General features: G+C 43.6%; 1 protein-coding gene and 1 long non-coding RNA gene across 2 annotated transcripts in view; one reads left to right on the forward strand and one right to left on the reverse strand.

The window, feature by feature from the left end:
• IRAG1 (inositol 1,4,5-triphosphate receptor associated 1) overlaps nucleotides 1-24,438 on the forward strand; it is a 170,976-nt gene that overhangs the window by 63,158 nt on the left and 83,380 nt on the right. Inside the window, exons 12-13 of the mRNA XM_053252238.1 lie at nucleotides 2,712-2,823; nucleotides 13,755-13,905. Of these exons, the coding sequence (XP_053108213.1) occupies nucleotides 2,712-2,823; nucleotides 13,755-13,905 (263 nt within the window). The remainder of the gene's footprint in view (nucleotides 1-2,711; nucleotides 2,824-13,754; nucleotides 13,906-24,438) is intronic.
• On the reverse strand, nucleotides 10,817-19,996 carry LOC128326152 (uncharacterized). Its single transcript, XR_008307870.1, has 3 exons — nucleotides 19,775-19,996; nucleotides 13,814-13,872; nucleotides 10,817-11,109 (listed from the first exon to the last, which is right to left on the reverse strand). It is a non-coding gene; the product is annotated as an uncharacterized LOC128326152 (long non-coding RNA).

Raw genomic sequence — 24,438 nt, forward strand, 5'->3', positions numbered from 1 at the left:
GACCCCCGGTCCCCCGGGTAGACCCCCGGTCCCCTGCGATCTCTCCAGGATGCCCCATGCATTCACGTGGGACATCCTGGAACTTCCAGGGGCCGCATGGCCCCCGATCCCCGCAATCCCTGCTGGCTCCGTGACGTAGCTGGTAGCCATGTGGGCGGCCGATCCAGCCACCCAGCTACGAGCGGCTGCTCGTCTGTGGGAAGAGCAGGCTAAGCCCCCTCTCCCCACAGACCACATTGAAGCTCTTCACAGCAATCGTGTGAAGTGCCTCTGTGACTTCCCATGCATACATTTCTGACTTATTTTGTTCACAAGTTTTGACTCATTGTCATTGCCCATAAAACCAGAAAATTTGTGGCCCTTTTTGAATTAACCTTATAAACTGGCCTAAGTGTTCATGGACGAGAAGTAGCTTCATTAAGTGCATGGAATGTATTAGCAAACGGTGGGGGGAAGGCCTTGGAATCTAAGGGGTACAGTTGGTGATAGCTTTATGCAAAGATTAATACAATACATATCCACAAGAGCAGTAATTTGGTGGTAAGAAATCGTCTTAGCTTTGTTGTTCTAAATTAACAGTTGTAAGGAAAGAAATCCCTGGTCTTACGCCCAATGTGCATGGAATAACATGTGCTGATAAATTCTCTAGTTCAGCAGTTATTTTTTAAAAATTATATACTGCTTTTCAAACAAGTTTTAAAGCAGTGTATGATGATGTAAAATGCAACAATATTAAAATAATCAGTACAAAAAAGATCAAAATACAAAAAGCAGCATAACAGAAAATAAGCACCTCAATAAATACTTCTTCAAAGAGATCTTTGAGAGAGCAGCAGGATGAGAGTGATGCATATGTCTTGAGAGAGCGCATTTCAGAGAATAAGGGCTGAAACTGAGAAGACTAGCCCCCATGAAGGATGACACCATGTGAGGACAGGGCCATGTTATGTTTTCTGAGATAATTGGGACATAGACCACCTCGAACTTTAAAGATCAAAATGAGAAATGAACAGAGCCCAGAAATGAATTGACAGCCAGTGTAGATAGGTGAAAAATCAGAGCACCCACTGAAATCCATCAATAGGAGAATGGCAGCATTTTGCACTAGTTGAAGTTTCTAAGCAGCCTCCAGAGACCACCTTGTCTCTGAACACATTGCAGTATTCCAACCTGGCAGTCACAAATGCATGAATCACGATGGCTAGGTCCTTGTCCGAGAAGTGGAGTCATGAGCAGTGGTTACCAGGGGGCACAATCCAATGTCAGGACTGGGAAAGCCAGGAAATATGCCAGGAGTCTGGTCAGGTAGATGGTCAGGAGTCAGAGAGCCTTACACAGGAGCAGAGAGCCAGGAACAAACCGAGGGTCAAAGCTGAGTATCCACTGGGTTGGAGGGTAGAGAGAGAAACTGGGAGTCAAAGCTATGTCAAAGGTCAAGCCAGATCAATAGTCAGAAGCCAAAAGGATTGAGCAGGTAAACACAAATCAGAGATCACACTGTGGAGTCAAGAGAAACCACAAGGAGATGCACACCAGACCAAGGGATATTGATACTGAGGCAAACTTGCTCTATCCCCTTGTAGTCTTCCAGTGTGCAGAGATGCCAACAGCAGGCTCTAATGGGCAGGGTCAGAATAGGACCTGAAGGCTGAATGGGTACTGCAATGCAATTAATCACCACTGGAGGCAATATGGAGCAGAATCCTTCCCGGAAGGAATTCTGACCGTCCTCTTGAAGTTCTTTTTGTTGGAATGGTGACTGGCTGTAAAGGTCACCTACTGTATCTTTTGTGTTTCATGGCCATCTGTCACTGCTGTGTTTAAACTTGTTTGCATTAGGAACATAGGGAGTTGCTTATACCAAATCAGACCACTGGCCTGTCTAGTTCAGTATTATCTCCTGACAACCAGTGGCTCTTCCAGGTTTCAGGCAGGAATCTTTTCTAGTAGGTTAATCTTTGGAGATGCCAGGGATTGAACCTGGGACCTTCTGCATGCAAAGCAGATGCTGTACCAGGGAGCTATGGCCCCATCCCCATATGCTTTGCATTGCGTGCTCTGTACTGATCTGGAACTGCAGAGAACTCTTTGTGCATCTGAAAAAAATGGGCTATAGGTCATGAAGTATCCCACGTCTGCTAGTCTTTAAGGTGCCCAAAGCTGCTCTGTTGTGCCCTTCTGGGACTGATGGTCACATCTGACAATCTTGCACTTGTGTATTCTGGTCAATCTGTCTTCCATTCTCCACTAGGTAGGGATGTGCAGTTCAGCCGGTTTGAAGGTGGGGTGGATATCTTTAAGGACTGGGGAGGGTGCTCTTAAACCCCCCCCCCCCACACACACACATTTCTCCTGCTGGCACTGTTCTCAAAAACGGTACCACTGGGGCAGCAGCGTATCTCCTTGCCGCCCCAGTACATAATGGACCGGAAGTGGACAGAACTGACTGCTGCGTGCGTGCATGTTTCAGTGTGCACACAGGTGAGCATGACGTGCATGCGCACATTCTTGCGCACATGACTTGTTCCATGGGAAATCCTGCTTCTGAGAAATGGCTTACAAAGTTTTTTTGGAAAATTGTTTTCATGTTGAGAAGCAACAGGGAGATGTGTTAGGATAGTTCTCTTTGAGGGTCTGTTTAAAAGCTTCACATGAGCAGGTAGTTGGATAAAACTCCTAAGAGCCTCTGCTACTCTTTTTTTTGTAAACAGAGCACTGCTTGCTGTGAGTCAACACCTGTGTTGCCACCATATTTTCCCTTCTTGACCAGCCTCAAATGCTACTTTGATAATGACAATTCCAAGCTTCAGACATCACTAATAGGTAAGCGCTGTTAATTTGTGTGCTTCCTCTATGTTTGTGCATTCAGCAGAAATAAGCAGTAAACATTTTCCTAGACTCTACCAGTCCAGGCCTTGGGGAGTTGTTTGAATGCTGTCTTATTTAAAAATGAATCATATCTGATTCGTATCGTGTCCACAAGTTCATGTCTGGCGGAGTTGTTCAGGGTTGTGAAGGGGCTAATGTGTGCCCCTTAAACCAACAATTACTCACTGTGACCTTTTAAATGAGTTTTTGTGTGGACAAAATCTCTCATATCTGGGCTGATTTAGATTCAGACTCCACAATTGTTACAGGGTCTGATGCTGAGGTGTCCACAAGCTCCTCTTATGTGATGACTCTGGTTCAATTCCAGTTTGTGACTCCTGAGGATATGGACAAGTTGTTTGGAATGGTGCGGCCTACCACCTGGCCTCTTGATCCTTGCTCAACATGACTTATACTATCTGTCAGGGGGGCTGTTGTAGAGGGCTTGGTAGAGATTATAAATGCTTGTCTGAGGAAGGGCAGGATGCCTCCTTGTCTAAAGGAGGCAATCATTGGACCACTTCTGAAGAAGCCTTCCATGACTGGGCAAGGTGATTGAGAATGTGGTGGCCTCCCAGCTCCAGGCGGTCTTGGAGGAAACTGATTATCTAGAACCATTTGAAAATGGCTTTCAGGAAGGCTATGGGGTGAAGACTGTCGTGGTTGGCCTGATGGATGATCTCCAGTTGGAAATTGAGAGAGGGAGTGTGACACTATTGATCCTTTTGGATCTCTCGGTGGCTTTCAATACGATTGACCATAGTATCCTTCTGGAACAGCTGAGGGGATTGGGGGTGGGAGGCACTGCTTTGAAGTGATTCCACTTCTGCCTCAAGGGCAGATTCCAGATAGTATCTCTTGGAGACTGTTGTTCTTCCAAATCTGAACTTTCGTATGGTGTTCCTCAGGGCTCCATATTGTCTCCGATGTTGTTTAACATCTACATGAAACCCGCTGAGACAGATCATCAGGAGATTTGGTGCAGGGTGTTATCAATATGCTTATAACACCCAAATCTATTTCTTCATGTGAGCATCATCAGGAAAAAGGCATAACCTCCCTAAATGCCTGCCTGGATGCAGTAATGGGCTGCATGAAGGATAACAAACTGAGGTTGAATCCAGATAAGAGGGAGGTACTTATTGTGCAGGGTCAGAACTCGGGAGACTATTTTGATCTGCCAGTTCTGGGTGGGGTCATGCTCCCCCAGAACAGGCAAACAGTCTGGAGGTGCTTCTGGATCCAAACCTCTCCCTGGTGTCCCAGGTTGAGACGGTGGCCAGAAGTCCTTTTTATCGCTTCGGCTGATATTTCTTGAGATGAATGACCTCAAAGCGGTGGTACATATGCTGGTAACCTCTAGGCTGGATCACTGCAATGCGCTCTATGTGGGGCTCCATTTGTACATAGCCCAGAAACTACAGTTGGTCCAGAATGCGGCAGCCAGGTTGGTCTCTGGGTCATCTAGGAGAGACCATATTACTCTTGTGTTTGAAAGAACTGCATGGGCTGCCGATACGTTTCCGGGCAAAATACAAGGTGCTGGTTATTACCTATAAAGCCCTAAACAGCTTAGGTCCTGGGTATTTAAGAGAACGACTTCTTCACCATGAGCCCCACCACCTGTTAAGATCATCTGGAGAGGTTTGTCTGCAGTTGCCGCCAACTTTGTCTGCAGTTGCCGCCAATGGGCCTTCTCCGTTACTGGACTTTGGAATGCGTTCCCTGTTGAAATAAGAGCCTCCCCATCGCTGGCAACTTTTAAAAAGGCACTGAAGACATATTTATTCACCAGGCTTTTAATTAGATGCATGGTTTTAAATTTTTAATGTTGGTTTTAAATGATTTTAATGTTTAAATGATTTTATTGTTTAATTGATTTAGTTTTTATTTTAATTGTTTTGTTTTTATTTTGATGTAAACTGCCCCGAGCCATTTTTGGAAGGGCGGTATATAAATCCATCCATCCATCCATCAAATAAATAAATTAAATAAATAAATAAATAAATAAATAAATCTCGGAAGAAGGCTCAGTTGAATCTTTTCCCCTATAATGCTAGACTTAATGTGCAAAAACCTCAATGACTCAATGATTCCTGTATATTTTTTCAGTGAAAAGATGAAGGTGTGTTTGTGTAAGGTCATTCTCATAGCCATGAGAGCATGGGGAGGGAGTGTGGGGGAAGGCAGGGATGAACCTACCTTCCCTCAGACAATTGTTAGATCGTTTCTTCAGTGCACAGCCACACGGCCACACAATTCACACTTCTCTGAGCAGTGCAGATCTCTGCAGGCCAGAAAAATGAGTTCCTGCCTCCAGGAATCCCAAGATGAAGTGCATGAGCAGCTGCATCTGGTGGGCCACCAGTGGGCCATGTTAATGGAACTGCTCCTGGGGGAATTGGCAAACTCCCCCTGATGACTTTTGGGTTTGTGTGGGGAACTAGCAAGCCCGAATGGTGCAGCCCATCTCAGAATAAATTTATGCAAAGTTTTGGTCTTGGGAAGAACTTACAGGGAATGTGAAATTCAAAAATAGAATCAGGTTTAGTTCAGGGTTTAGGGGTACAGAAAATGAAATATGATTAAATAGGCAACACAATACTTAACTAACAACACTAACAAGACTAACAAATCAACAGGACTACAGGTGAAACTCGGAAAATTAGAATATCGTGCAAAAGTCCATTAATTTCAGTAATGCAAATTAAAAGGTGAAACTGATATATGAGACAGATGCATTACATGCAAAGCGAGATAAGTCAAGCCTTAATTTGTTATAATTGTGATGATCATGGCGTACAGCTCATGAAAACCCCAAATCCACAATCCCAGAAAATTAGAATATTACATGGAACCAATAAAACAAGGATTGTAAATAGAACAATATCGGACCTCTGAAAAGTATAAGCATGCATATGTATTCAGTACTTGGTTTGGGCCCCTTTTGCAGCAATTACTGCCTCAATGCAGCGTGGCATGGATGCTATCAGCCTGTGGCACTGATGAGGTATTATGGAAGACCAGGATGCTTCATTAGCAGCCTTCAGCTCTTCTGCATTGTTTGGTCTCATGTCTCTCATCCTTCTCTTGGCAATGCCCCAGAGATTCTCTATGGGGTCAGGTCAGGCGAGTTTGCTGGCCAATCAAGCACAGTACACTGTATACTTTTCAGAGGTCCGATATTGTTCTATTCTACAATCCTTGTCTTCTTGGTTCCATGTAATATTCTAATTTTCTGGGATTGTGGATTTGGGGTTTTCATGAGCTGTATGCCATGATCATCACAATTATAACAAATTAAGGCTTGACTTATCTCGCTTTGCATGTAATGCGTCTGTCTCATATATCAGTTTCACCTTTTAATTTGCATTACTGAAATTAATGGACTTTTGCACGATATTCTAATTTTCCGAGTTTCACCTGTAAGTTACAGTTCACGAAGAGGCAATTTGGCTTGAGATTCAAATTAGGTCCACTCAAGGCTGACAAGAGAAATGATCTTAGAGAATAGCTTTGGATTTCAGAAGGAGCAAGCAAGGAGGGAGCAAGCAAGAGATTTTGGAACAGAGATTAGTTATACTACCTAAATCCATCAGGTGGGTTGAATTGGACCCTTGTAGCTGAGCTGATGCTGTAGCACAGCTGATAGACCCTTGCAGCTCAGCTGACATACAGGAAGGCATACGTCAGGAATGGGGACCCAAGGGCCAAGCAAGGGTCCAGGATCCAGGCAAAATCCAGAGGGGATCAGATCTCTGGAAACCAGTATCTCACAGCCAAGCATGCTGGGCAGTTCGGGCTTGGAAAAAAGGCCAGTCTGTAGAAGACAAGTAGAACAGGAGCAAGAGTCCGGGCAAGGCAAGATGGAGTGGCCAATACCCGAACGTATGGACATGCAACTGGTGAATCTGAGGAAGAGACACACTGATTGATTGTGTCTATTAGAAATAGACAGCATCTTGCCCTGGGGCAGCATTCTGACCACACCTTTCTGTTGAAACAGGTGATAATAGGAATGGACAAAGGAGTTCATCCTTGTCCTATGAGACTTTGCTGGGTGTGTTCTTCAGCACAATAGGTGGGTAGGTTTGAGAAACCTCTGTGGGGCGAAATGAAATGAGTGCACCAGCGCTTCTCTCGTGTTTTCAGGAGACCTTGGGAGTGTCTAGGAATGTTTTAACAAGCTTGCTTCCCGTGACTCTGAGCCAGCCATTAGCACTATGTTAGAGAAATAGAAGGTGATAGGATTGAACTGATCCACTGGGCCAACACAGTGGCCAAGTACAGTCATCCCTTGCCAACCACGGTTTTGAATATATGTCAACAGGAAATGGTGACAGGTCTTGCCAACCACGACCTGAGTATCTGTGGTTGGTGAGGTTTCTTGGTGATTGGGGGTGGGTGGGTGTTCAGCTTTTTTGTGGGGCGGGGGTTTCAGAGGTTCGATCTGGTCATTCTTCTTGCTGACTTTGCTGTCCCTTGCCAATTTAAAATGCCTTTGAGTGATTGGGGGTGGGCTGGTTCAAAAAATTTCCAGAGTTTTGATCTGCTCATTCTTCTTGGTGTCTCTTTGTGATATTGCAGGATTTTTTGTACCCAGGTAGGGCTGCCCAAGCCTGTGTACGGCTGTGTGTGTGAATAGCCTTTGTGTGTGTGTTGCATACATGTGCGCGCACACACACCTCTTCAACATGTCATCAATAAAAACAGCAAGATGCATGTAACATCTCAAATGTCATACTAAGAACTCCTGCCCAAGTCTGTCTCCACTCCCAGCTATTACTTATCACTGAAGTGTCTGTATGATATTTCCATTTACTCTACAATTGCCAGCCTTTCACCAATTTAAGAGGTAGGAGGAGGTGCATGCTTTTAGTTAAAGATCTATTAGACAGCACAATCTTGTCTTATAATGACCAGCCGTTCTAAATAAACTTCAACAGCTGCAGTAGCAGCATTGTGCACTGTATGATGTCTTCCTAGGGATGCACATCTACTTCCTTGCATGTGCAGAAATGAGATGCATCTGCAGCCATTACAAAGTGAAGCCATCCAGAGATATAACTTGGAGAAACCCTGAGGAAGGATCTGATTCTGAAGAAGGACAACTTGCCTCAAAATGTTCAACAAGTTATTCCCCAAAAGCAAAAACAAACAAACAAACCGTAGGGACCATGTTAAATAGGTACTCTTTATTTGAGAAATTAAGCACTGAGGTCAGAAGACTCTGAAGGCGTGCCTGGGACTTGAAATAGTGGTAAGAATGTGTTCCCTTAAAGGTTCAGACAAACTAAATACTCAGTAAAGCTTAAGATCAGGAGATAGGATGGTGGCTGTTAGCCAAACTTGTTTGGCTCTGTTTAACTAAAACCGCATGATTTAAAAAGCTCTACTTGTGTTACTCTGCTGGATTAATGGTGACAGCTGTCATACAATAAGTGTGCTCATATGAATCAGTCCTTAGACAATTCTAGTAAGCAGAGTAATAGAAACAGAAGAAATTCTAGTATGCTGGTCAGTTGCCTCCTATCCTCTCCTTTTCAGGCAATAGTATAAATGACTTTGAAGTCTTTGCTCTTTTTGGAAAATATGTGGATAACTTGCATAGAACTGCAGTGGTGTTGAAACTAATATACTGCTTTCAGTAGGGGGGATGGACAAGTAATTTAATACTTCTATAACACAGGGTCACTAGTTTAGAACACATTAGTGCAAATTTTGAAAACAATTAAAGTAGATACAGTATGAATGCTATCCTAAATGCCATGGAAACTTACAATAAATAGTCCCCAGAGGTTTGCATATAAAACTTGTGTGTTGTGTTGGAAAAAGTCTCTCTGGCTTCAGAACTAATTCGATGTATTTTAGGGATAGCTTGTCTATTCTTGTAAATGTAAGAACTTTTTTTGTTGGTTGAGCTTTTAAGACTCTCTTGTCCTGGGGCTTTGTATCCTAGCAGCAAAAATACCACTGACTTGAGTGGACATAGGATATTCATCATAGTATGTCATTAAGATTTTGACTGTAGTACTGTATATGTTTGCTCATTTACGGAATGCATTTACCTTTCTTGAGTGGCTTTGTAAAAGTAAACTGTGCCGATGAAAAATAGTCAGAAACTTCAGTTGGTACCAAATGCTGCATGCTCACCTCTTTAACCGGGCCTGATTGTTGGGAACATATTGATTCAACTTTCACAGGTTACAGATTTGTCTCTGGGCCCAGTTCAAGGTTCTGGTTCTTGCCTTTAAAGTCCTATATAGCTTGAGGATTGGGGTACCTAAAGAACCACCTTCAGGTACTTCAGATATATCTCCTTCTGAGGCTCTGTTCCATGTGCTTTTGGCATCAGAGGTAAGGGCCCTATTGAGAGCAGGGCCTTTTTGGTGGTAGCCCCATCACTTTAGAATTCTTTCTATTGAAGGCATGCATGGCCATCCCTCTTTCTTTCCTTCAGGTGTCCTCAGTTAAGGTATACAAGACTGAGTTATTTTTTCTTGTTTCCCTTTGGATTCCTCTAGTTCTGTCCTCTTTGTTTCAGGGTTTTGTTTTGTTTTTAACTGCCTCTGTGTTACGTGTGTGTGTGTGTGTGTGTGTGTGTGTGTGTGTGTGTGTGTGTGTGTGTGTAATTGTATGGTGTGTGTTTATCTAATGTAAGCTGCTTTGCTTTGGTAAGAAAATAGAGATAAAAGACTTTTGAATAATGAATGACCGAAAGCCAGGAGCACATTCTACATGTGTCCCTCCCCACGAAATAAATCGCCTGTACCTGGATCTATATGCCCTTTGGATCAGAGATCTGCCTCTCTAAAGTACCATGTATATGGATGGCACTTTATAAATAACAACAAAGTTCTCTTCTTCTCCCTTCACCCCTTCCTTGCCGCATCAAGCACTATGATTAGATGTAATTGGCTGAACTCTTTTGTTCACTTTATGTGACCAAAGGGTAGGTACATATGAAATGGCTGCCTACAGGCAGTAATGGGCTAGATGAGGGATAATAAACTGAAGCTGAATCCAAGCAAGATGGAGGTGCTCATTTTGGGGGGTTGTAATCTGCAAGACGGGATAGAACCTTCTGTTCTGGATGAGGTTACACTCCCCCCAGAAAGAACAGGTCCATCACTTGGGAGAGCTCTTGGACCTGGGTCTCATCCTGGTGCCTCAGGCTGAGACTGTGGCCAGGCATGCTTTTTACAGGCTGCAATTGATTTGACAACTCAGTCCGTTTCTTGAAGAGAATGACCTGAAAACAGTGGTACACCAGCTGGTAACCTCCAGGTTGGACTATTGCAATATGCTCTATGTAGGGCTGCCTTTGTATGTAGTTTGGAAACTTCAGTTAGTTCAAAATGCAGCAGCAGAGAGACCACATTATGTCTGTTCTTAAACAGTTGTACTGGCTGCTGATTTATTTTCAGGCAAAGTACAAAGTGCTGGTCATTACCTTTTTAAAGCCCTGAATGGCTTAGGTCTTGGTTACCTGAGAGAGCGCCTTTCTCTACCAGATCCTCACCATTCATTAAGATCATCAGGAGGGGTCTGTCTTCAGGTGCTACTGGTTCATTTTGTGGCAGCCTGGGATTTGGCCTTCTCAGTTGTCTCCCCTGGGTTGTGGAATGCACTCCCCATGGATATAAGATTATCTTCCTTGGAGGCCTTCAGGATAGCCTTAGACCCATCTTCTTAGCCTGACTTTTTAAATGATACCTAGTTTTAATTTTAATCTGTTATTATTTTATTTTAATTGTTTTATTACATGTTTTTGATTTTAGTGTAAACCACCCTGAGTCACGTTAGGAAGGGCAGTATATAAATTGAATTAATTAAATAAATATGAATGATCTCTTCTGATATCTGTCTCAGCTATTGGTTCTTCCAGGCTGCTTTGAAAATCCAAGCTACTTTGACTCATTTACCTTTTTGTTCAGCACTTTACTTTTAGTAATATCTGGACTGAGTCTGTACCATTCAACAAAATGTTCAGGTTCACTGCCTCACTTTTTGCTCCAATATTCTTTGTCCTCATTCCACCACTTCTAGGTCAAGTAACCTAATCTTCCTTTCTTGCAAACTTGGGCCAATGTAGTTTTTCATGTTATGGAACAAATCTGTCAGTGTTGCTGTCTGTTTTGGTGTTCTGATTATGTAGTCAATCTTGTGGTTCATCACCATATTGCTCCTGTATGTGGTATCTCCATCAAGGTCTGGAAGTGGGGATGTCCTCTTGCTCTTCTTTGAAACATCAGTGTTGGAGCCAGACATAAGATACATAAACATTCTGTAAATTTCTAACCAACTGCTGAGCTTAACCAGCAGTTCAGATTCTCGTTCTAGCTTATATGTATTGTTATAATAATATTTTTTAAATATTGAGGCTATTCTCATGGTCATACAAAATCGGGCTAAGGGATTCTAGCCCGATTTTTAATGACTGTGATAACCACCGGGCTCGCAGCCAAGCCTGGTGTCACCACCGCAGGTCACACGCTAAAACTACCCTCCCCTAAGCCCAGGTTAGCGGAGCGAGCACTCTGCTAAGGGCTTTTCTATCGTGTGTTGCTGCAGTACGGGTCCATGCCGTGGAAACTCATGAGTAGACCCCTGACCAGGAGGCTTAAAAGTAGCCTCCTGGATTGGGGGTCTCTCCAGTATGCCCTGCATGCTCACGCAGGGCATGCTGGAGCTTCTGGGGGCTAAGCTGCCCCCGATCCACCCAGCCCCCGCCGGCTCTGTAACGGAGCCGGCAGTCATGTGGGTAGCCGATTCGGCCACCCAGGGCTGCTTCCCTGCTTGTCTGCGGGGAGAGCAGGCTAAGCTTTTCTTATTGTGATTGTGAGACCTGCCTCATTGGCAGTTGGATGGTATTGTTAACTGTTAGCAACAAGGGGTAGTCACATACATAAAAGTATCTTAATCATATTGAAATATATCTTTCAAAGAAAACTGGTTTTTTCCATAGCCTAACCCTATAGTGTCTTCAGAGGAAAAAAGAAAAGTAAAATCTCTTTAAAATATTTCAAATGACCAACAATACAACCTCATTTTTAAAGCCTCCTTCTTAAAATTAGTTATTAGGGATGTGCAAAAAATTTCGGGCACAGAACGATCTGTGCCCGAAACGAACAATTTCGGGTGATTCGGGGCCGAACCGAATCACCCCCGATGTCCCCCGATATTTTTCAGGCACGAGCCGAATCACCCGAATTTCGGACCTGAAAAATTCGGGTGATTCGGTTCATGGTTGATTTTGGGCGATTTTTTTAAGTTTTAGTTACTTTGGGGCAGTTCGGGGGCATAGCATGGGATCTGGGCAAAAGGAGTGGGGTGGGGTGGTATTGCCTAATGGGTGCAGGCTACCACCCCAATTTCAGGGGGATTGGGCAAAGGGCTGATTTTTGGTAAATTTCTGAAATTTTCATGTCTTTGGGGCAGATTGGAGCAGAAAGTGGGGCCTGGGGCAGAATAGTGGGGTGGGGTGGTAGTGCCTAATGGGTGGAGGCTACCACCCCAATTTCAGGGGGTTTGGACAAAGGGGTGATTTTTTGAGAATTTTTGAAGTTTTAGTGACTTTGGGGTAGTTTGGGGGCAGAAAGTGGATCTGCCCCAAAAGAGTGGGGTGGGGTGGTAGATAGTGTCTAATGGGTGGAGGCTACCACCCATCCCCAATTTAAGAGTGATTGGGCAGGGGGTGAATTTTGGTGAATTTATTTTTATGAGGTTTGTCTTCATAAGGTGAAGTGTGCTAAATTGATTACTTCCTCATATTATTCATAGTAAAGGAAAGTGTGAAAAAGTGAAAGTGGGGTCATGAGAGTTGTTTAATTGAAAAAAATCTCATTTGCTATGATAGAATGAGAATTCACACCTCAGAAGTTTTTTCATTTAGCACACTTCACCTTATGAAGAGAAACCTCATAAAAATAAATTCACCAAAATTCACCCCCTGCCCAATCACTCTTAAATTGGGGATGGGTGGTAGCCTCCACCCATTAGACACTATCTGCCAGCCCACCCCACTCCTTTGGGGCAGATCCACTTTCTGCCCCCAAACTGCCCCAAAGTCACTAAAACTTCAAAAATTCTCAAAAAATCAGCCCTCTGCCCAATACCCCTGAAATTGGGGTGGTAGCCTCCACCCATTAGGCACTACCACCCCACCCCACTATTCTGCCCCAGGCCCCACTTTCTGCCCCAATATGCCCCAATCTGCCCCAAAGACATGAAAATTTCAGAAATTTACCAAAAATCAGCCCTTTGCCCAATCCCCCTGAAATTGGGGTGGTAGCCTGCACCCATTGGGCACTACCACCACACCCCACTCCTTTTGCCCAGATCCCATGCTATGCCCCCGAACTGCCCCAAAGTCACTAAAACTTTAAAAATTCACCAAAAATCAGGATTTTTCCCAATCCCCCTGAAATTGGGGTGGTAGACTCTACCCATTGGGCACTACCACCCCACCCCAAAATTTTGCCCCTGGGCCCCTTTTTACCCCCCTGAATCAATTCAGATTCGGATTCAGATTAAATCCGAATCCGAACCGAATCAAGTGTGATTTGGGTGACCCAGATTCAGGCACAAAACAGAACAGGGGTGATTCGGTTCAGGTCCGAGCCGAATCACCCGAAAACCCGAATTGCACACCCCTACTAGTTATTGCTTAAAACAATCTATTCTCCAAATAGAGAATAGTTGTTGGTTTTTCCAAAATGCCAGGTTATATCAGATTGGATTTAACTTTTACATTTTAAATAAGCTGTAATGGAATTTTTTGTTAGTGACATATTTAATCTTTATAGCAAAAGCATTTGCAAATTACATAAGACATAATGTTGCTTCCAAGTTTCTGATCTTCAAATATTGTGTGTTAATCACAGAAGCACTGAATTTAGAACATACTTCGACTGAAAAGAGATGTTGTCGGACATTTCCTTACCAGCTCTTGGGCCAGAGACCAAGATCCAAAGAAAATCTGTTAAACAAGAGAAGGCATACCTATAAAACAGAACATGGGAGAAACAATAAAAGGTAAAGTCAACCTATTTCTATTGTATGATTGTGTTAATAAAATGACTTGTGAAAATTAAAGCCCTTCTTGAATAAAGATGTTACAGTATTGCTAGGACTAGACACACATGTCCCAAAAGAAAAATGTTTCAGTTTAAAGAGTTATTAAATTAATTTTCAGGATCTTATTTGAAATTCTTATTTGGCAACATTTTAAAATAATTGGCTGGTTAATGGAACAAGGCTAAAATGCAGTATAAAAATGCTACTTCATAGAAGCAAATGATGTGCTAGTATGATCTCCCTATGTATTCTGTTCCCTTCCTAAAATACAGATGACCAAGTCCAATTATAGTGCATACAGTCCGTGGTAGGTTCTTGTGATATATTGATAACATAGCTTTATGCTGAAAAACAAAAGGTTGTACGGCTTTTACATAGCACTCCCATAACAAACTGGCCACTTTTCTATTTTTAGTGGTTAATGCCCTAGCACTAGCCTTTGGTGCTCAAATCTTATGTGAGGAGAGGAATGTGTTGACACTCATGATCTCTTATGGAAGGAGTTGCTCTTAAACCCACTGGTCAGAAGTGGGTTTTGCAAAAGAACCACTTTGAGAAGAAGAGAATAGCTTAGACCCCCATTCACTTACAAAGTAAACAACCAGCCAATCTCATTGCCACAGTCACCATTTGCTCAACATATTCCCTCTTGCTGCTGGATTGGCAGCCGGAAAGCCAGACTTGGTCCTGCGGCCTTCAGTTGTTAATCCCTTTACCCACTCTTTCATACATTACTAATGTTAGGAATTGGGTTAATTCAGCAATACCTTCTGTTTAATTTGTTTGTGTGTAGCTGAATAACTGTTCCTGACAGTCTGAGCAATAGTTTTGCTTTCCTCCATCCTAGATAGATAGATAGATAGATAGATAGATAGATAGATAGATAGATAGATAGATATAACCAATTTGGGAAAGAGAAGCATATGGAGAAAAGGCTTCTGTATTTTTTCCTCCATTGGCAATTATGAAATAGAATAAGAGTTATGGAATAGTTTGCTCCACTTGGCCGTGACTGCATTCTGCACCCACCACCACCACCCGGCTTAAGAATAGGGTTTGGAGTTGTTTACATTTTGTTTAATAAATCTAAATTCTATAAACAGTATTTAAATGGGTCATTTTGATTTGATTTAAATACATTTGAATGGTCATTTCAGTCAAAGATTTTAAACTTTCTGTAAGCATCACCAAGTGTGACAATAGTGTTATCTTCTACTGGGATAACAGCTTGGCTTTTACTGTAGGAAAGCTGGTAGATCTAAGGGCCTGAATCATCATGTCATCTTTGATAACTTTAGGATGAAGGAAGTGTCTAATGTTTTCTGGAGTCTTAGGGCTCATTAAGGCCAGGGAATTGATTTAGCCATTGCACCAATGGGATTAATATAGTACTTCCCTTGGAGATGCTGTATTTGGGGAGAAATTGGCTCACCACCCATAAAATTTAGTGGTCTGTGCGCTTCTAACAGGAAGGCTAGGGAGAAGAAGTGTTTCTATTTCCCCTTCTGAAAACAGAACCAGTGTTACAGTGCAGGGGGGATTGTGTTCTCAAAGCTTTCTCACAAAAATCCATGAGCCAGGTTCAGCAGTGAGGAGTAGAATCTGTCTGGGATATCAGGATCCAGGGCAAGGCTTCAGTGATAGGCAGGTGCACAGAGGATGGGGGGAAATCCTCACCATCATATATGTTATGGAGGCTGTTGCTGTTATAGTGGGTGGGTGTCGTAAATCTGTTGGCACGGCTGACCCAACAGGATTTATGATCCCTTCAGCTCTACTTATGTGAGTCAAAATAAAGTTCTGTAGCTAAGAGAAGCAGCTTAGCTGCATGAACTAAAGCGAAGAACGACTCTCAAGATAAAGTATTATAAACAGAAGAAAGTCCCTTGAAACTAAACTAGGTAACCCCGTCTACAGTAACTGAGTAATAACTGAAATAAAAGAGCAAGGAAGAACAGAACAAGGACAGGCTGAAACAGGGAACATTGAGAAAGTACAAATACGAGGACACTGTCTGCTAAAAGGCAAAGTTGCTGACAGTAATCTGTGCCAAGAACAGTCTGCTTAATATAGGGCTCAAGATAAGTGGCAGCCAATCAGGCTTTCCTGACTCAGCACTTCTATATCCTCTCCTGTGAGATCTTGCGCCTGCGTGTCTCCCACTGAGCCTTTCCCTTGAGATGTCTTCTTAACACAGGTGAAATTCCAGCTTCCTACTGATCAGTCTCCTCAGCCCTCATGTCTGCCAGCTGTTCCAACTCAGCTCCAGAGTCTGTTCTCCCAGCCAAATCCTGCTGCTGTGCTTCTGAGCCTGTACTCCCAACCGGGTCCTCCCGTCCCGTTCCTCCTCTGACTCTTCTGACTCAGAGGTCTGAGCCATGACAGTGGAGCAAAGAGTGGAAACAGGCTAGCTTCTTTGCTTATTGGTGGTGGGGGGAGGTGAGTAGGATTGGAGAAAGGACTGGGAACTCCTGCCTTTCTCTTCCTGCCATATTTGAGGAGCCTCTCTAGTTTGTTATGTAATTATCACTTGAAACTGGTGACTTAGAAAAACAGTGAATCTTTCATAACCATCTAGCTCAACTTCCTTCCTGATCTATCAACTCCCTAAGTTGGTATTTAATCAGCTGAGGTGGAAGGTGCCAAATTCTATTCTGGAGAGATTCCCAGCTGTTCTCCAACACCCCACTTGGCCCTGGGGATGTGCAAACAGGTTCGGAGCCAAACCAATTCAGAGTTGAACCAGTTCAGTCCAAAGGCTCGGAGTCAAGCTGAACGCCTCCCCCCGCCCTGGACCGAACCGGGCCCCCACCCCCGCCTGTTCAGGGGGTCTGCTAATGGATTTTATTTATTTAGTTATTTAGTTATTTATTTTATTTAAACTTACCCCGGGGTGGGGTTCTTTGAGGCATTGGTAGGGGTGTCCACAGAGGTCCCCCCCACCAGCCTTCCCTCCTTCAAAAACAGCACCATTTGGCCATTCTTCGGCCCATTCAGGCCTTTCCCCCACCAGCATGGCAGCCATTTTGGAGGCTGCCACGCCTGTGCAATGGGCCTCTGCGTGGTCTGGGCATGACTATTGTTGGATCTACACTTGCTGCAGAATGAGGTGAAAAGTTCTGGGCTGATGGAATCAAATGGACTACTTTGTACTGTATGTGGTGAATGCTACCTCAGGGCTTTTGTTTAGTTTCATTTTAAAACTCCTTGCAAATAAGAAAATAGAACAGCAGGGAGAGGTCTTTTCTAAAAACCTCTCTCTTGTGGTAGTTTTCTTCCTGCACAGACTTAAAATACCAACACAAACACACACACCCCCAAAATAATAATCCCCAAACAGGGAAACATTCCAGAATGGCATCTTCCACCTGCAATGACTATTATCTCTTTCACCTCAGGATTTTGACTCCTCCTTCCATGCCACTGCATGAGTAATATAGACCACAGCTGAACATATGAGATTCTAAACTGAACAAAAATGCCCATTGTTCACACACACACACACACACACACACACACACACACACACACACACACACACAGTCTCCATATCCCCTTCTCTTGGTTTGTATTCCCTGATTTTCTGCTGTTTTTTCTTGCCGCTAGCCCTTCAGCTGCTGCTGTCCCCTTTTCCTTCTGTGCAGAGGGCAGACACATTGAGAGGGCAGTCTATTCTTATAAGAATGCCTTCTGTACAATTATTGTCACAACAGAGCTGTGTACAGCTATGTCACAGATTCTTTAGGGTAGTCAGAGTTCCTTAACAGACTTTTAATTGCCTCTGTTGCTATTGCAACCAGCATCTGATTATTTCTTACCAGGGCTGTATCCCCAAACTGTTAACAGCTGCTGAATCCTGATTGCAGCAAAATAGAATTGGGTTAGACCCCCATCTATTTCTGTCTGTTTTGATAAAATGTGGGAGGTCTTCATTTCTAGTAAAATCTCTTCACAATTCAAAGAAACATAGAAAGCCAGACCATCAGTCCATCTAGATCAGTATTATCTATGCTGGCAATGTCCAGATTAACCAAGTGCTGACACTGCTAAAGCGGCGCTGGTGCTATGGGGGAGAGGCAGATTTTGTCTATCTCTCCTTCTCTCTGAAGCTGACTGTGGCTCACAAAAATATGTCCCTGAGAATCACACACAGTCCTCTTGGCAGGCGCGGCTCGTGAACTCTCCTCCGGGGGGCGGGGTGGGGGCTTCTTTAAGGTAAACGGAGCTGGTGCTCCATGCCGCCCAGCAGCCCCCGTGGCGGGGAATCGCCTCCGCCACTCACCTGGCAGCGGCTCACCTCCACGGGAACCAGGTGAGTGGCGGAGGCAATTCCCCGCCGCGGAGGCTGCTGGGCAGCACGGAGCACTGGCTCTGTTTACCTTAAAGAAGCCGCCCACGCCACCCCGGAGGAGAGTTCACGAGACGCACCTGCCTATTTGACATATTTTTTGGAGTCACTATCCACTTTTAAGGGAAGAGAAGATTGCTCAAAATAGCCCTTCCCCCCATAGCACCAGCACTTTGTTTGTCTGGATGTCGGCCATTGATTGGCAGCAGCTAATTTAGTTTTAGGCAGATCTTTCCCAGGCCTACCTTGAATGGTCCCTCCGAGGAAATATGAAACCTTTATATAAATACTTACTTTTAAAACTTATACTCTGCCTTTCTCACAAAGGCCCAAAGCAGCTTACAATAATATGTCTTCTTAATTATGTAGGTTCTTTAAAAAGACTCTTACTAGAGAGCAGAACATTTCGAAATCTTTGTTTTTGATTCTTTTTAAAAACCACCAGTCTTAACTGGGACAATAGGGATAGGGCCATAGCTTGGTGGTAAACATAAGAACAGCCCTGCTGGATCAGGCCCAAGGTGCATCTAGTCAGGCATCCTGTTTCACAGTGGCCCACCAGATGCCACTGGAAGCCACAGGCAGGAGTTGAGGGCATGCCCTCTCTCCTGCTGTTACTCCCCTGCAACTGGTACTCAGAGGCATCCTTCCTTTGAGGCTGGAGGTGGCCTATAGCCCTCCGACTAGTAACCGTCGATAGACCTCTCCTCCATGAAGTTATCCAAACCCCTCTTAAAGCCATCCAGGTTGTTGGCTGTCATCACATCTCGTGGCAGGGAGTTCCACAAGTGGATCACGCGTTGTGTGAAAAAGTACTTCCGTTTGTTGGTCCTAGATTTCCTGGCAATCAATTTCATGGGATGACCCCTGGTTCTAGTGTTATGTGAGAGGGGGGAGAATTTCTCTCTGTCCACTTTCTCCACAACATGCATGATTTTATAGACCCCTATCATGCCTCCCCACAGTCATCTTTTTTCTAAACGAAAAAGCCCCAGGTGTTGTAGCCTTGCCTCATAAGAAAGGTGCTGTAGGCCCCTGATCTTCTTGGTTGCCCTCTTCTGCAAAAAGCATCTGTTTTGATGCAGAAGGTCCCAGGTTCAGTCCCTGGCATCTCCAGGTAGCAGTGGGGAAAACTCCTGCCTAAAACCTTGGAAAGCCACTGCCAGTCAGCGTAGATAATACTTAACTAGATGGGCCAAGGGTCTGACTCAGGATAAAGCAGCTTCCTATGTTCCTATGTCAAAACTGATGGTACAGATCATACCATGGCAATCTTCTTCTTAACTCATTCCCAGGTTTTCCTTCCTCTCTCTAGTAGTTTGCAAAAGATTAATGGGAAGAAATACCATTTTGTTTTCTGCTAATATAATAACCGATCTGGAAGATCCTCCTGTAGTTGATTTCTAGACAACTTCTTGGTTATCATGCTTTGGGTGAAGCCCCACATCCTGGAAGCCACAGGAGAGGTAATCTGCTTACTGGGGTGATACTGCTGGCCATCCTGCAGTATTGATATGGTCTCCTCTTGGAATAATGATAGGAAAAATTTTCTGTTCTTTAAGGAAATTTTACTAAAGAGGTTCTTCAGTTTCAGGGCTGTGGAGCTGCTGTTGCTCTGATGCAGAGTGTTGATCACTTGCACATTTTGAGGTCTGGAAGCAACCTATGCTGCCTTCAGAGGCCAAACTTTTGCTTTGATTGCTTTCCTGGGAAAGAACAGAAGACAACAATGAAAATATGAAGTAACCATGTAATTTGGCCTAGCCAACATTTTGTTCAATGGAAAAATCAGTTGGCAACTATCTAGGCAAAAAAGGAAAATGATTGATATTAACAGTTTAACCTCAACCAAATCCATCAAGTTGCTGAAAGATGCCTATGAAGCAAGAAAGCTCGACTCTGAATATTTTGAGAGCTTCATAGAATGCACCCAACACACTTTGGTGTCCCTAGGACCTACAAAAGAAATTGGCAAGTGGGCGATTTGGGCGTTTGGGGGACAGGTTAAAAATCGCCCGCTTGCCCATTTATTTTGTGGGTTGTGTGGTAGGTAACACCCACCCAACCACCCAACTCACTTTGGTGTCCCTAGGCCCTACTCCCATGGGTAACGATATAGTATTTCGAGTTGCCCATTGTTCCCTATGGCCGAAACTCTCAAAACGTTTTGGGTTTGTTCCGTTGAAACAGCCAGTTTGACTGTTGTTTCGATGGAACATTTTGGCCGTTTTGCAATTTTTCAAGCTCGAAAAAGAACAGAAAATGTGTTCCATGAACATCCCTAGTGTTAACTATTTCATATCCATAGTGAAGATAGAACCAGCCTTGAATTCGTAGCTAATCTATAAGTGTTTCTTACTTTTGTTAAAAGAAAAGTGGACTTGTGCTTTCTCATACACTAAATTTTTTTAAAAGCTGTTGATAACAATCTGGGATTCCAGATGGGAAAGATGACACCTTGTATGACTTGGCAATAGCTGAAGTGGTATTTATGACATATAATAAGTTAGAAAAGAGAAATATATAATAAATATTATATGCCATAAGAGAGGGAGATAAATAGTGGCGGGGGCAGGGCTAGTCATTTAACTTACACCCACCTATGGGGAACAAGAAATTACTAAGGGCTATTTTAGAAAGCATTAGCTACTGTATTTATCTACGGGCAACCAAACTAGCTTATTTATTATTTTCTATGTAAACCACTTTAAGAACTTTGTTGAAACACAGTATATAAATAGTAGTAGTAAGGCAATGCAACTTCAACATAAAGTTGCACTGAGAGGACCAGATTTTCCCAGTTCTGGGATTTTTCAACTCTAGCGCACCCAGGTCCGTATCCCCCAGGCTGCAAGGCACTGCCAGGGGCCTAGCCTCTTTACCTCCAAAAACCAGAGTGGATGGCTTCACTACCATATCTCCAGTGCTTGCTGCTGCTGTTTTTTTCCAGATGCCAAACCTCCAGCCACCTATGCGCCTTCCTGCCTCATTGAGGCCACAACTGCACTGGCTGATGCCAATGACAAGGTCCCTTGCCCTGTCTCATATGAGATCCATGACATTCAGGTCATACCGTAGGGGAGCATTCGAGCCCATGCTGCTGCCAACTACTGCTTGCATTAATACCTGAAATGTCATGTCTATTTCCTGGAAGAATGCCCAACCTGCAACCATGACCTCTGCTGACATCACTGGTGGTGGGGCTATGGACCTCATCAGCACTGGGCACTCTGATTTCAAGTCTGTGAGAGTCCAGGTCCTCTAGTCCCTGGCACTCATCATAGCCCCAAATATCCAGACCTACAACTCACATTCAGAGGTTGATGCCTCAGCACCCCTCCTGCAATCCAAATATTGTAAGAGCCAGCAGACAAGTCTGCCCTGTCCCCTGTCTGGTCCAGGAGCCAACCTTGCCTGCTCCACTTCAACTGCATCCATCACCCTAGTGGTCACTGGAGGAGCTATTGCCACTTCCTCTGCTGTCTCTATAGGGCACCTAGCAGACCCTTCAACAGGTGGAACAATTCCCATCCCTGCCGCTGTTTCAGCATTCAAGCATTCCTTGTGTCTACTCATATGCTTACAGAGGGAGGCCAGCATGGCCTATATTGGCGTGTCCATGTTCAGGGACCCAGAGCTCTGTTTCACGTCACCAGCTGAGACCTGCTTTTCCTTTGGCAGCATCCGCACTCCTGCTCCTGCTCCTTCTTTGGCATCCTCCAGGCACTCAAATCCAATCCACCCTACCCCCTAAAGTTTACACCACTCATTTATTGTAAATGCCACTTTACACTTATCATGCAATCTCCTTCCCCAGCCTAAGCAACTTGGCCAAACACGTGCAAAAGCACCGGAGAAAGAGTGGCAGGAAGACTGGCAACACCAACACTAACTGTCTGCCACATCAGCCAACCTGCGAGGCTCTGCATGCATTCACAGCCCCACCTTTACTCCAAACAGATGGCAGCAATGGCCGCCCAGCACATATACAGTTGTTCCTCGCCAACCACGAGTCACAGATTTGAGTATCCGTGACTGGGAAATTGTGGCATATCTTGCCAACCATGACCTGAGTATCCATGGTTTGGAAAGATTTTTTGGAAGTGTGTGGGGGGGAGGGGGTAGTTGGAGGACTTCAGGAGCCAGGAGGGTCATTTTCCGGGGGTCAGGGTGTGATTTTTGGGGGCCAGGGGGTGAATTCCAGGTATCAGGTGGTGATTTCCAGGGGCCGGGGCAGTTTTTTCTATATTTAACTGTTTTCACCAGTCTTTTTGCGACCACGATTCCCCTAACCCCCATTTTTCCCATTGGATATAATGCCTGTTTCCCATTGGTTATAATGCCTTGTCAACCATGAATTCACGAACCGCAAGGTTTTCCAGGAACAGAACCCTCGAGGTTGGTGAGGGACGACTGTACTGTAGTACTGCTTTCTTGACCCCAGCTCTTGGGGAAATTCCCAAACTGATAAAAGCTGAACTGCCCTAGCAACATCCCACATGTCTGCGCCAATTATACCCTTCACAAATAACTCGCTCCTAGCAACTTCTGTGGAGAAAGCCCCAAACTTCATTAGTTGTTTTTTTTTTTAAGCACACTGGGATTTACCTTTGTCTGCCCATTGCTAGGCTAGTTTTTTTGGTGGGGGGGATTCAAACAAATACTTTTTATTTTTGGCACTATGTATGTGTAGTGGATATATAGGACTTGCTTGGTGGTAATAAAGTGCCTTGTCATAATCCTTTGAAATAAAAACCCTTTTGAGGTGCTCAATTCATGACATGTAGAACCTTGCAAAGAAGGTTTGGGTGGCCTTTATAAAAAGGTAGAGAGAAGAGGAGAGGAACTGGAAATATATGAAAATTCCTGGTATCTTCTGGGTGGGTGGCTTGGTTGTTTTCATACTGTGGTTCTTGTCTTACCTTCTTTTTCCTTCCTGTTGTAGTTTTCTTAGCTATGAGTAGATAATTTTGGGCCATTTGGACAAAGTGAATAACATTTGCCTTAACTTTATTTCATATCTGCTAGCGTTTTAAAAGAAGGTATCAATGTTAAAAGAAGGTTTTCTTTTAACGAAAGGCGGTATAGAAATGTAAAAATAAATATTGTCTTGTTTTTATGCTTTATATGTTTTTAGCTTGATGTTTTTATTGCTTGATGTTTTTACTGCTTTTATTGTGTGTTTTAATTTTTGTAAACCGCCTTGGGGTTTTCTTTTAACGAAAGGCGATATAGAAATGTAAAAATAAAAATAAATAAATAAATAAATAAAAATAATTGGCTGTTTTTAGTTCTAGTGCTATCATCTTGTTACATTTGTAATTTATAAAGGGTACGTTTTAAGATATTCTTGATCTTGCAACATATTTTTGATGCAGTGTCTCCCACAACATACTGTTGCACATGTTTGTCACAGCCCCAGTCCATTGTGCTGATATTGCTTTAGGGCAGAGGTCTGTAACCTTTCAAAGAGCTTTGGTTTTGTTTCTGTCTCTTACCAAAATATTTTGAGATATTGTATTGCACTCGTACATACATATAATGTACATACACACAGACTAATTCTATTAATTGTTTCTGGCATAAGAGAGAGAGCAACAATACATGGGGGAATCAAATGCCCCTTCTATTCTGTTTATTACTCATCACTGAAACAGCTTAATAACTGTACACCGTACATGTTGCTGGTTTTGTGTTCTAGCTCCTTTCAATGCAACTTCTGCTCATGGTTCTTTAGAGAGTTTTTCAATGTTCAGTGAATATATTGAAAACCACAAGCAGAAGTCGCATTGAAAGCGGCTGGAACACAAAAACAGCAACATGTATGGCATTGTGACCTTGTGAGTGGCAGCAGGTGGGCAAGCTGGGTGGGGGATGAGCAGGGTGGAGGCACACCCCACATTCTTGGGAGAAATGGAACACTAGTTGCTCCACCCCTTGCATCACTACTTCTCTCTCTCTTTCTTGTCTGGTGTTTCCTTTACAACATCCTCTGCAGCTTGGCTGGCTTCCAGCTGTAGGAGTCTTGGCTGTTGCATTGTACATATAAAGTAGAACATTTTAAAATGAAAAAAAAGTACATATGTGTGTTATTGTTATGGATAAGTCATAACAACATTCTATTCATTATGAGTCATATTAAC

Source organism: Hemicordylus capensis, chromosome 1, assembly GCF_027244095.1.
Source record: "Hemicordylus capensis ecotype Gifberg chromosome 1, rHemCap1.1.pri, whole genome shotgun sequence".
NCBI lineage: Eukaryota > Metazoa > Chordata > Lepidosauria > Squamata > Cordylidae > Hemicordylus > Hemicordylus capensis.